This window comes from Lycorma delicatula, chromosome 1, assembly GCF_047948215.1.
Source record: "Lycorma delicatula isolate Av1 chromosome 1, ASM4794821v1, whole genome shotgun sequence".
Classification (NCBI taxonomy): Eukaryota; Metazoa; Arthropoda; class Insecta; order Hemiptera; family Fulgoridae; genus Lycorma; species Lycorma delicatula.
In genome coordinates, this window is record NC_134455.1 from 340,738,396 (window position 1) to 340,752,594 (window position 14,199).

The window sequence follows — 14,199 nt, forward strand, 5'->3', positions numbered from 1 at the left end:
AAAAATTATACCAGTCTTCATTATCTTTCTGCCACTTAATAACAATACAGCAACAAAGGAAAAATTTCCAAGCTCTGCATAAGAGGGTATAAAAAATTCCCCGATAGACTTGCATTCCATTCCAATTTTATATTATTTTTATGTTTTGCGTTATACTGATATAATAATTATTCTGATCTCTTTAAATTTTCAATATTAGTCGATTATCTGAAGTTGTCCCTTTCGCTGTTTATAAGGATTACGTATGAATGACAACATATTTTATGAAAACATTTAAAATAACTTAAAATTACTTTACTTTTAAAATAACTAGAATTAATATTTTATACCATTGAATTCAGTTTGAATTGAGCTTAGTTTGTATATGTTAAAAAATAACAAGACTGTTCCACAATTAATTTCAAATCTAACATATAGTATATTCTTCTGTTTGTAAAAAAATAAAAAATTTCTAGTCATTATTTTTAAGTGAAAGTCTCATGCATTCAAATTAATATAAGAAAGTTGGTTTGGTAATTAATTGGTGCTGGTAGCAGGACAATATTCGTTGCTGGATAGATGAATTCTTTCTACATGAAATGAAATTATAGAATTATGCTATACAAAATGGTAGTGGCATGAATACCTACTATAGTCAAAATTTTTTTCTTAACTGTAAATCGAATGAGTACAGTAATGGACGGATGGCAACCCATGGTGTCTAAGTTTGCTATGTGAAGCAAGTTTTACTTGGATGCTATTCTTCTTTCTTGCTTCATCAGAACAAATAGGAGATTTAAAAATATTTATAACTGAATATCGTTATTACAACACTAACTTCCAAATTAGATAATCGCCAGAAAAAAATTATAATTTCAAGACATTTGATTCTATTTTGTATTGTAAATTAGCAAAATTTGACAAATAATTTATATTTAGCTATAAAACCTGTACATAATTCATTTTCAAAATTAAATTATTTAGCTTTTAAAACTTATAAAATTCTAATAAATCTTTTTCTTCAGAAAATCTATTTTAGTTGGTAGTTTTTGACATAACGCACACAACAGAGTGTTTAAAAAAGGTTAAATTGAAAGTTTTGAAAATGTTGAATTGATAAGTAGGATTGAAATAATGGATATTACTGTCTTTATGTGCATGTATGCAATTACATAAAAAGTAGATTTAAGGTAAGTAAATGAAATAAAAAATCTTACTTGATTCAAAGTAAGGTAGCCATGTAACTTCATTTCTTCCAAATACAGTTTTGTTGTTGAATGAGGAGCACTGTTCAGCTCTGAAGCTCACAGAATCATCAAGACAATCCTAAATATAAAGGATATAATGATAAAAATTATTTAAATAATATAAATTATTTTTAAACTTAATTTTAATTATTTTAGTAATATAATTCTGAGTGACAATTCTGAAAATCTTTTTAGTAAATACTTGTATCCAAAATCAGTTTCCTATTTCAATAATATATTGGTTCTCTGAGACAGAAGAAATTTTTTAAATCTCCAGTATGATTTTTTTTTTAAAAAAAAAGGACGTTTTCTTATTAATTTTTTTACTTACCCTCTTTACCATACTTATATTTATGAAAGATTTTTCAGCAGGTTTATTTTTTCAGGTTCATAATTTTTTCATTTGAACTCCAATTTTAACATCTTCTATACTGTAATGGAAAATGCTAAATATAAACTCTTTAAATTTGGCTATTCTACAGTTTCTTTGCATTTTTATAAATCAAATTCTTGTGCAATAAGGTACTGACAGTGTTCTCTTAATGAATTTTGTTAAAAAACATACTATTTGTGGTTTTCAGAATTTATCCTACTTTGTATCTCACTCCTCAATCAACTTAATACCAGAAGAATCCTTTTTTGTCTAAAAGTTTTCTTTAATGTTCTATTGAATCTGTGGTGAAGTGATTAATGAACATACTCTTTAAAAATTATTGAGAAATATTGCTTTATTAACAATAATGGATATATTCAGCAACAGAAATAGAAGAAAATGCTACTTATGTTAGTAGCACGATTTCATTGCACAGTAATATGCCTAAATATTATGTTCATATGAAAATATTAAAACAAGTAGCTGGAGTGGTTTCAGGATTTGAAATATTTTAGAGATCCTGAAAAGTGAAGGGTGAAGTAAGAATGAAATATCTACAGCTGAAGCCATTGTCAATGTTGCAGTGTTTCTGGTTCTGCAAGTCACTGAAGCTAATTAACACTAGGTAGAGTTCCCTACACGTTGGAATTTATTAGAGACTAATGATCGGTATTAGTCAATACCACTAAAAGGAAAAACTTGAGTGTACTAATTTTGATTATTCATTTCCGTGGCTTCTTTTCAAAATGTTATATTTTCTCTTACAAGGGTTAAAATTCACAGATTATAGAAATCAACCTCTGCAAATGTAATTTAAAAAAGTGAATTAAAAATTATAAACCAAATAGCCACTGGACTTACGTTTAATTGATTCTCTACTTGGTTTACCATAATTTGAAAATAGAACTGCAAGATGAACTTTACTGCTTCTACTTAACAGATTCATTCAGGTGAAAAAAATATTATTTATGTAGAAAATATGTGGGATCTCATTATTTGTTTCTGCTGCAATCTTAATGTTTTTTGATTAGGTTGACTGTTGCCAAGAAAAAAAGATTTTTTGTCAAAGAATTGCATTTTCTGAGACATTTTTAATAGAAAGTTTACATCATTACTGATATGATCATGCACAGAGACCGTAGAATGGTTTTAATGTAAAAGTTTATAAAATTTAATTAAAAAAATGCTTTCTGATTTAAAAAAAAAATTTTTACAGAAAAAGTTTTTTCTAGCAATCACTGTGAAATGTTTTTGTTTATATCAAAATAGATCACGGGACTAATTTATTATTACTGTCTACATCAATAATTTATTAGATTTGTAGCATAATTATTTGTTTTATATTAATTCACATCCTTAAATTTCCAATATGTTACTGACATAGATATCAGGATGTTATGGAACTATCAGGTTGTAAGGAATGCAGCTTAACATTTTATCCTGTATCCAGTCCATTCATTAACTTACAGTTCCCAATTTAATAGTTTCAACTCTATTTTTTAATGAATTCTGCTATTCACTATCAAATTACTCAGTTATCTTTAAAATAAAAAAATCATTACTTTTTAAATCTGTAAATGACTATTTTTGTAAACCTTCTCGCACCTAAAGTGCAATATTACATCATGGATTTTTGATTTGTAAAGGTCATTTTACTAGTTTTATTAAAAAAGGAAAAATATGGTATGAAGTGAAGTTAATATGATGTGACTATCAAAAAAAATTCAATTTGAAATACAATTACAAAACTCTTACTGGCCCGATTTTATTTATATGTAATACATATCACATTTACAGAAATAATACAATTCTTATGATTATTCGTTGCTTAATAAATGAGGTCAGGCCGGTAAGTTTTTGTAACAAATTAAAATTTTTTTGCTTATTATATGGAACGCTTAAACATTGTTTATTTATTATTGATTATCTATTACGTATATTTAACATGTATTTTTGAAGTGAAAACTTCTTTAGCCGTGTTGTGTCGGAATTTTTTGTACATATGAACTACATGGGAACATAGGAAAAAAAATTGCTGACTCATAATCAATGTGTAACATAATGCAAGATGCTAAGCATATATATATATATATATATATATATATATATATATGAAAGAGAAAAGAGAAAAAGGCATAGAGCGAGAATATATATACGCATATATGAGTGTATAATATGTAGTATAATATATAGTAGCATATGTATAATATGTAGTAGCAGAGGATGGGAGGTGAGAGAAGAATACCGGTGATTCACAATAATTCTCCCTCTTTATCGCTCATAATAACAAAAAAAATAATTGTTTAAATTCAGTGTAAATGTAACATATTATAATATTTTTTTATTGAGTTTGGATAACACACGTGAAGATTTTAGACACCTAATTTACATGCATTAAAAAAGCATTGAAAATACTGTTGGTAAAGATTGCTGTTTATTGTTAAAAAATTACTTTATATGAAATATTTTGGTCCTGCAGTTCTGTGGAGGCGAATTTCGCTCGCGGTAGTATCTCGAGAACAGTGGCCGCTAGACGCATGGGACTAGGACCTATCGCTTCGGATGATCGCAAAGCACCCGTACAGATTAAGCCTTTCAAAATCGCGTTAAAAATGTCCTAGGACACACCGTTTTCAAGATACGCCCTTTTTTTATTTAATGAAAGATATGTCTGAGAAATCCCGTTTCTTAAGTAAAGTATAAATAAAATAACATCAGCTGTCAATAATTAGCTATCACAACTATAAAAAATTAAAAATCCATAACACCTGCTTTCGCTGAACGTAATGATGATTGATTGAAACAGAACATCATTATACATTTTCAGCGTTAACTGAGTAGCTGTTAGATTATAAAAACCAACAATAATTTTGAAATTTGAATCGTAAATAATGATTATTGCATATATTAAATAATGATCAATGATATACACACATATCACTGAAAGTAATGATGGCCTACATCATCATAATAAATTAAAAATTAATCAAGCTGTTTGCAGTTAAAACATTTGTTTTACTATGAATTTTTCAGTAAATCAACTGTTTCAACATGTGAACACACATTCATCATTGATAGTAGCAGTTCTTTAATGTATTCGAATAAATCCGTGAAAATAGACGTGGAGGGTCAATAGGCAACTTCTTTGTTGTAATTTTGGGGCATCTCAAATCCGTGTTTTACTACGTATTTTGCAGTAAATCCACTCTTTCAGCGTGAAACTTTAACTACAAACAGGGGACAGGGGATAATCGTGGAAAACACGCGTTCAAATTGGTTCTAGGGGTCAAAGGTTAAAGTGGCTATTGAATGTAAACATTATATGCTACTTGTAATATATATTAATTCGAAACGATTGCGATCCTATACAAGTTTTCATTTCGGCCATGCGATCTTAAGCACACATATTTTGTTACTTTAAGTATAACTCTCGATTTTTATCGTTAAATTCGATTGGTAAAATCTTTCATATATATATATATATATATATATTCTTAGCGTCTTGCGTTAAGTTACAGATTTTGATTATGAGTCAGCAAATTTTTCCATGTTCGCATGTAATTCGTATGTACAAAAAATTCTGACAACGCGCCTAAAGAAGTTTTTACTTCAATAATTGCAACTAAAAAATTAAATTACAAAATCAGGTATTTATGTACTATTTTTTGGTAATAACATTAAATAGTACATTATTATTTTCACTTATATGAAATGGAACATAACCCTGCTTTTTTTTTAAAACAATGTCTAAACACATATCATGTATTCACCCGTGTAAATGGGTTATTGTAAAGATATATTCACCCATAATAATATAAAATAATTATAATTAATTTACTGTTTTACCTCTGTATTACAAATTTTATAGCGCATTCTTTGGCCTAAACAATATTTTCCACCATTTGATGGTGGGGGATGATCACACTGTCTTACAGTTGTAGAAACTCCAGCACCACATGTCCTAGAACAAGGACTCCACTCACTCCATTTGCCCCAACCTCCATCAACTGGAACTTCTATTTTGTCTTCCATTCCCACACACTGTTGTCTCTCACACCACTAAAAATATCATAATAATACACAATAATTTTTTTTTAACGCGTAAAATATTAATATTCTATAATATTTTTTTCTAAAAAAATATAATAGAAACTATGCTCTCTTTAGATAGCTGCCAATTGTCTGAGTATGTTATTTGTTTAAATTTTGAGGTTTTTTTGAACTAAAAGATTCATCAGTGGTGTTTAATTCAAAACTTAGAATCATAACAGAAGAAAAAATATCATGTATATTACGGTAGTTACTAGTCTTATAAGGAAAATTTTTAACCTTTCAAAACCTATTTTGTATATAAAAAATGGGCTCCAAAACACTTCTTTTTTTTACCGAAAATAAGTACAATATGAGCTACAGTCTTGTTTTACATGGTATCTAGTCAAATATTAATTTTATCTAATGGAATGAAACAGATTTATCATAAAATACAAAATGCTGTTGGTTTTGCTTTAAATTATGGTATTCAAATATTTTCACTCTTTATAGGTGATATATTTAAAATCTCATACTTGGCTTAAGTCTTGGGCATCTTCTTTCTGCATGACACTCACTTAAGTCAGATAGTGATTATCATTATCTGATGTTAGTAATATTTGCTATAAAATTGGAACTGACTAACTCATAACAATAACATATTTTTTTATGAGTTAGTGTGATTTTATTACACTAACTCAAGATGTACAGAGAATTCTAGATATAGAATTTGTTATTTAAAAATTTCAATATAAATACCACTATGAAGTATAATGCAGCAACACATCTGACAGTGGATTATTACATGGGGATACCTGATACTGGGCTAAATTGCATAATTCATTACAGACGGCAACAACAGGGCTAGAAAATAATTTATTTCCAGAAATATTAACTTCTCCATTACAGCAATTTAATAGGGCTATACATGTGCCATTATCAGCTGTTGTGCCTAAAACCTTTATAAAATAGTTGGAAAAAATTATATGTAATCTGTATGCATAATCTCCTTATACAGATTAATATGAGGATAATAATATTTAATCCTAACATGAAAATAAATGTTTAATCATCTTAACACTCTTAATTTTTATAATGATTAATTAAAATTAAATTTATCACATATTTATTTATTTACAGATCAATAAATTTTTTGATGTAAAAATAAACTTAAAGAAAACAATGATATATGATAATTACTATAGTTTTTAGAAAATCAACAAATCATAATACTAACATCCACAAAAAGTCAAATCACCCTTAGTCATAAAATAAATACCTATGTTTATAATATACAAAGCCTACAAATACACTCATAATAAAAAAAGAAAATTAAGCAAAAAAATTAAAATATTACATTTACAACATTCTAAATATAGTTTTTTTTTATAAAGAACTTAAGTAAAAATTAAATTAAACAGAATAAAAAAATAATCAATGAGTTAGTTAATATTTTCATTTGCACATAGGTTATTGCATAAACATAGTTGATATACTTATTCAGATTAAAAATATACTTTATCTTTTAAACTAAAAAATAATTAAAAAAAAAAATTTAAATCACAGTAAAATGCTCTTTTTTCTGTTTAACTTCTGGAACCACATAAGGTATTACTTCAGAGGATGAGTAAGGATGATATGTGTGAATGTATACTTGTACAGTCTCAGGTCGACCATTCCTGAGATGTGTGATTAATGGAAACCCAACCACTAAAGAACACCGGTCTCCACAATCTAGTATTCAAATTTATATAAAAGTAACTGCCTTCACTAGCATCTGAACCTTAAAACTCTCAACTTCGAAATCAGATGATTTGCAATGGCGAGTTAGACACTAAACCAACCCGGTGGACTATAGTAAAACTATAAAAAAATATCAATTAACAGTTGTGGCATTTACAGAATAAAATTAAAACAAAATAACTACTGGTAAAACTAATAGGTGCTTTAAATAAAGATTTTTAGAACATTTAGAGCACACAAAGTAAAAGAATTTTGTCTTTTATCAGCAAAATTGTTCAATTGTTTCTGTTATTGATCAAATTATTACACGTGGATTATAACAAATTAAGGAAAACGATCTAGAAATATAAGAAATAAATAATAATATGGAAGTATAATTGTATAAATGATTTGATCATTCAGAAAAACTTATTTACCAATATTAACATTAGCACAACTTTAAAATGAATATAAATGTTGAACACTATGAACTATTTAAACTTACCCACCCATTTTAACAGCTAGCCTAACTATAACCATTATTTAATTCTGTTGGTTATGACAGTTATCAGATTTTACATTTAGCAGTGTCAATGTGAAATTACCATCGTGTTTAATAGAATAGGCAATGTTATTACCATGAAGTAATGCTTTCAACTGATGGTGATGCATTACCTAAAATCATTATTTTATAAAAAACTCATGAATTCAGAAAGCTTTCTACAGGTTATAAACTGGTCTATCCTTCATCTTTCCCATTCTTTAATCATATAGTAATTAGTCAGGCAACCACTGAAGGTGGTTGCCTGACTTCCGCGAAGGAAGTGCAGTGGACTCTCAACAAAACTAGGACCCCATGCATTCCAGCTAGATCAAAAAGCATTAGCACTGAAATGTCTTGAGTGAATGGACTGAAGGGGAAATTGCATCAGGAGAAGCACATAGATATTTTACTAATCTCCCAAAGAATAACCCAAGTAAAAATATTTTCATAAACACAATCTTCAAAGGTTCAGAGTTTGGAATGCAATCCCATATTCCATCCATCTTAAAAGCAATCTCAAAATTAATAAGTAACTGTCATTAAAACTTAAATACCCACTTGATAAATAGAAAGAGAACAGCAGCAAGGGGATTATGTACCCACAGCAAGGGACTGAACTCAAGGCTCTGTAGTAAATAGGGGGATAAAACATCCCCTGCTATTATTGCCTTATGTATAACTGGTATATTCTTAAGTAAGCTTATTAGATTTGTGTTTTCATAGCTGATTTTCATTAATTCCTGATTACAGTACACTAGAAATATGTTCAGCACGTTTAATAGTTACATAAAACTTCAAATCATTGAAATCAGTTTCTTGTTAAAAATTTGAGAAGAAGTATTTTTTTCATTTGTTTACCATTGTCAGCTGGGCAGGGAGGAAAAAAAATATTTTTTTAAAGAAAAAATAATGCTTTTCTTCATTTGAAAATAAACTTGTACAGTTCATACCAAGATAAACAGCACAAAAAATATAGTCCATGCATAATAGAAAACCAACAAATTCTTTGCTGTACCATCTAAAAAAGAATTAGGAGAAATAGTCTGTAATAGTCTAAATCTTTTTTCTTTTTTTTTTAATAAAAATGAAAGTGAATTCTACTGTTTCCTGTAACTTCAAAAAAGTATATTCTACTAAGAAATTGTTGAAAAACAAACAACCGATTGTCTGGTTTAAATCTTATTATAGCTTAACTATTAAATTATAATTAATAAATTCGTTATTTTTCTTCTCTATTTATTTCTGACCTGGAAAAAAGGGATTTTATTTGTTTATTAATTTGTCAAACAAATCCTGGATTTTTACAACAGAAATTTGGCCATTTTTATAATTTTGGAAATTTTAAGGTATTTCCGCTTATATTTAAGTGAATCAACTGGTATGATCAATATTAGTATTAATTAATGTTGAACGTTTGTAGTGAAACTGCATCCAGCATTGTTTAACTTTAGTGTTGTTGGAACTAGCTTGTCATCACTAACACTGTCTTGCCATTTTATTTTATTCTAATTTCAGATCCTTCAATCTTCAAGATTTTACTCATGGATACATTTGAGGAGGTAGTGCATGATATCAGGTCATAAGGTATTCAGTTTACCATCTTATCCAGGATGCTGTAATTTAAATAATTATTTTTTATATCAACTATAAATCTCTTTTTTCACTTAACTTTTAATTAAATTTGGTAATGAATATACTTGCACAATCAAATTTATTAGGAGTTACGTTTTGGCCTTCATTTAGTGAGAACATGTGGTGCTCTCGCTTATCAGCGTTGCCTGTTGCTACTCATCTCATGTTGTTACAGTTTATTGGGCTTTGCATTTAGTTAATTATAATTTCTGCATATTTATTAAATTTGAAAAATTTTTTAAATAACTATTATTTATAAAAAATGTGATTTTTATTTTATTTATAAACACTGTTTCGAGTTCTCAATGCTTCCTTCTTGCAATGATTTGTTTAAATTATGGATAAATTTGTAACGTCGCAATCTTGCGGAGGAAAATGGGGTCGCGCATTTTTATTTGCCTAACAGGGAAGGCCGTACGGCAAAATCCCTGAATCTGAAAATGAGGATAATGTTTTCAGGATCTCCTTGAAAACATGGAAGCAATGATGAAAAAATTCTTTGAAGAAACTTAGCTAAGCTGGCAACGAAAGAAGATATTTTGAGTATATTTTGATCTGCTGCGATTCACAATCTTACGTAGAAAAACAGATCGTTGAAAGAAGTGCGAACTTTGAAGGAGGAAAAAGCCAAAATTTTGTGCCTGTTAAACAAACACGAAGGGTTGAAATTTAAATACGATGCGGACTGTCGTGTGATTTTAAGGGTCTTTTGTAGGGATGTACTACAAATTGATCGGCAAGTAGTGATTAATCGGCGCATACAGTAGGTAAAAGATCTGATGTGGGCACTACATGACTTACTTGTACGCCTATTTAATTACATATACACATTTGTTTAAAATGAAAAGTACATAAAATTTTATTTCATTAATAACTTCTGATATTTTTTCATAATTTTTACTTTCTTGTATGAAGTAAAAGAAGTATTATGATAGCGAAAAATTTTTGTTTTCAGATTTCAACGGAAATATTCATTTTGGCAATTCCTGAATTCATTTTGACTAGTTTCGGCGTTACGTTTGTATGTATGTATGTATCTCGCATAACTAAAAAAACAATTAGCCGTAGAATGTTAAATTAAAAAAAAAAAAATTGAAAAAATATCAGAAGTTATTAATGAAATAAAATTTTATGTATTTTTCATTTTAAATAAATGTGTATATGTAATTAAATAGGCGTACAAGTAAGTCATGTAGTTGCCACATCAGATCTTTTTAAAATTGTTATTATTGAATTATTTATCGTAAAAATTTTATTACAGTCAAAGTTTAATAATTATTGATAAATCAATATATTTAAATTAAAAAAAGGGAGATGAAAACTGATTCGAACCGACATGCCTTCCTCTTATGAGATCCAAATATTTAATTAATTAAAATTTCATTCGGCTATAACTCTGGAACCAATGAAAATAAGTACCACTTATGATATATCGTTGAAAAGCTCTCAATGAAGCTTATTACTATAATTAAGAAAAAGTATAAAATCTTTTTTTTTTGGGATTTTGGTCTTTTTTGGACACTTTTGTTGTGTCGACATTTTGGTTCAGTTGATTGCAATCAAAAGGGGAGTTGCACAACTATATGTTACAACAGTCCTAAATTCAAAATTTCAACATTCTACGGCTAATCGTTTTTGAGTTATGCGAGATACATACGTACCTACAGACGTCACGTCGAAACTAGTCAAAATGGATTCAGGGATGCTCAAAATGGATATTTTCATTGAAATCTGAAAACAAAAATTTTTCCGCGATTACAATACTTCCTTTAGTTCGTAGAAGGAAGATAGCATTTGCTATCGAATGGCAAATGCGTGATAATGAGGCATTATCACGCATTTGCCATTCGATAGCAGTATTGAGATACATTGAAAAACACAAAAAGGTTACAAGAAACTGGCATGATTGGGCTACGTAAGAATTTTTAATTGGAAACTTGGTAAAATGAATGAAATCTTTTGACCATTTGAAGGGAAATTATTAGAGCAGTGGGATAAGAACGTGATTATTAATGTGGATTATCTGATTTTGGAAGAACAAAAATTTAATTGCACGGTGGTGGGACGGTTGATGTGTGGATAACAGCACGGCACGGTAAAATTGAACGAGATGTATGTTCAATTATGACGGGAAATTTTAAAAAAACTTCATGGGCAAACCGGTTCTATTCAATTGTGTGAGTTTTCCATCAGGGGAAAGAAGGGTAAGATGCTAAAGATTTTAATGTACAGCTTAGCAGGACACAGCGGTAAGTTTCAGTTGCATGATTTTTTTGTCTTATAAAGAAGTATGATTTTGTATGTCTAAGTGAGACTTGGGTGAAAGGTGAGCGATATGAAAATCTGTTTCAAGAGTGTAATGTTGCTGGGTTTCAGAGGTTAGAAGTTCTGGTTATGGAAGGGCTAAAGGTGGAATTATACTAGGCTATAAATCTAATTTGCAAGTTTAAATTGAAGTTTTTCTAAGGCAGCGACAGGAACAGCTATGGCAGTAAAATAAGGTAATATCTTCATTTACATGGTACCAGTTTACTTAAGCAGTAGTGGGATGTGGGAGAATGATTTTGAAAAATAATAGAGAATTTTTGGAAAATTTATCAATATAAAACTCTTACAGTGTACTGTTAGGGGATTTCAATTATAGAATAAGGGGTCGACATGGTACTGCCAGTTGTAATAACGGAGAGTGAATGGAATGTAAATGTGGTTAGGTTACTGAAGAATGAGGTAGTTAATGATCAGGGGTATAAAATGATTGAATTATGTGAAAGGTTTGATCTGTGTGTGATGAATGGGAGAACAGGGAGTGATAGGAGGGGTGAATGGACTTTTATTGGGGATATTGGTAATTCGATTGCAGATTTATGTTGTATATCAACAAATATGTTTATTACAGTTAACAATTTTCAAGTTATTTCTGTGTATTACTCAGATCACTTTGCCAACTGAGGTTAGAGTACAATGGCAGTGATCAATTACAAACTATAATTGCTTTTTGTCTCCAGTACCGATGCTGAGGTAGTCTGCGATAGATACATTAAAGTAAAAGTATGCGTTAGAAAATTTGACACGGTGTGCAGCTTGGTCTGGGGAAAGTAATCAGAGTGGGAAAAAATTTTGGGTATGGTTTATGTGGCAGCCAGGGTAAATCTGTTAAATAAGAGAAATATAAATGAATGTGGGAGACAGAAATGGTTAGACTGGGAGTGTTTTAAGGAAGTGAAAACATTTTTTAGTTGTTTAGATTCATACAGACAAGTTAATACTGAATGAACACGCCTTATTTGTTTTGATGAAAGAAAGAATTATCTTAGGCTCTGGAATAAAAAGAAATCTAATTTTTTTAAAGGGAAAAGGGAAAAATTTCTAAGAATTCAGGATTCAAGGAATTTTTAGGAAAAGGTTAAAATATTTAAAAAGAATGCATTTAAATGTAAGGGGGAAATTGCAGCAAGTGAATGGGTTGAGTACTCTTGTAGTTTACTATCAATGGGAAGCGGGCAGTTCCAGTTGCATTGTGCTATCATTTAGCATGAATGAAAATTGGATTCTCCAGTTGGTGAAGTAAATTAAATGTGGTTTTGCAGCAAGCAAAAGAAAATAAATCTCTGGGCATAGACAGGGTACCCTTTGAATTTTACAAAACACATAAAAAAGGAGATCTGTTAGATGTTTGAAATTACAGAAGTATTTTGTTTATTAACACAGTAGAAAAACTATTTTTGAGTATTTTTTTACACAGACGAATAAAATGGGTAGAGAGAATAATATTTTAAATGAGTTGAAAGCTAGTTCTAGAAAAATCTATATAGTCTATGGATTTTAGGGCTGCTTTCAGTAGTATTCATAGATCGGCGTTTTCAACTTACATGAAATGGCTTTGTCTTACGAATTTTGTAAGGATATTGAAGAGTTATATAGAAACATATGCATCTGTGTAGTGTTCTAAGGGTCTTACTGAGAGGTTTAATACATTCAGTGGCTTAAAACAGGGATGCTTATTGTTACCTGCTTTTTTCTCATTATTTATCAGTGATCTGATGGATTGCATTAGAGAGGTCATCTGGATGACCTGAATGTTAAAAAGGATTGCTGTATGCCGACAATTTGACACTGGTGGCCTCCTCTCCAAGAGTAGTCCAGATAATGATTAATAATCTAAAAGAATACTATGTGTAATGGGGATTAATAATTAATATGGAGAAAACAAAGATTATGGTTTTCAAGAGTGGGGTTGACTGGCAAGGCATGAAAGGTGGTTTTGGGGAAATGAGCAAATTGAGGTAGTCAATAAATACAAATACTTGGTTATTACTTTCACTTCTTTGCTTCTTTTGGTAAGAACATAAGTGAACGGATATCATTAGCTAAATTGAATAAAAATAAATGGGATAATTTTTTGGTTAAAATGAAATACCGTTGAAAAGCAAATGGAATGTTTTTGAAGTGGTAATGAGGGCGTGGTAACATACAGGGAACAGGTTTGGGGTTATTAGGTGTTGAATGAATTAAGAGGTTTCTTAAGACTTTTTATTAAAATGTTATTTTGTTTGCCGCAGGTCATCCATAATTATGTAATATACTTGGAAATGGGTAAGATTAATTTATTTATTTTACTGTTTAAAATATATATTATAAAGATATTAACATTAGAAAGACTGCTGGCGATGTAA

The 14,199-nt window shown here is 29.3% G+C and overlaps 1 protein-coding gene across 4 annotated transcripts in view; it reads right to left on the bottom strand.

Annotated features, from left to right (window-relative positions):
- Window positions 1–14,199, bottom strand: part of LOC142334335 (A disintegrin and metalloproteinase with thrombospondin motifs 12-like) — a 134,795-nt gene that overhangs the window by 27,746 nt on the left and 92,850 nt on the right. For all 4 annotated transcript variants that reach the window (XM_075382301.1, XM_075382300.1, XM_075382299.1 and 1 more), the window contains 2 exons: window positions 5,446–5,658; window positions 1,197–1,305 (listed from right to left, as the gene is read on the bottom strand). In XM_075382301.1, the coding sequence (XP_075238416.1) occupies window positions 1,197–1,305; window positions 5,446–5,658 (322 nt within the window). The remainder of the gene's footprint in view (window positions 1–1,196; window positions 1,306–5,445; window positions 5,659–14,199) is intronic.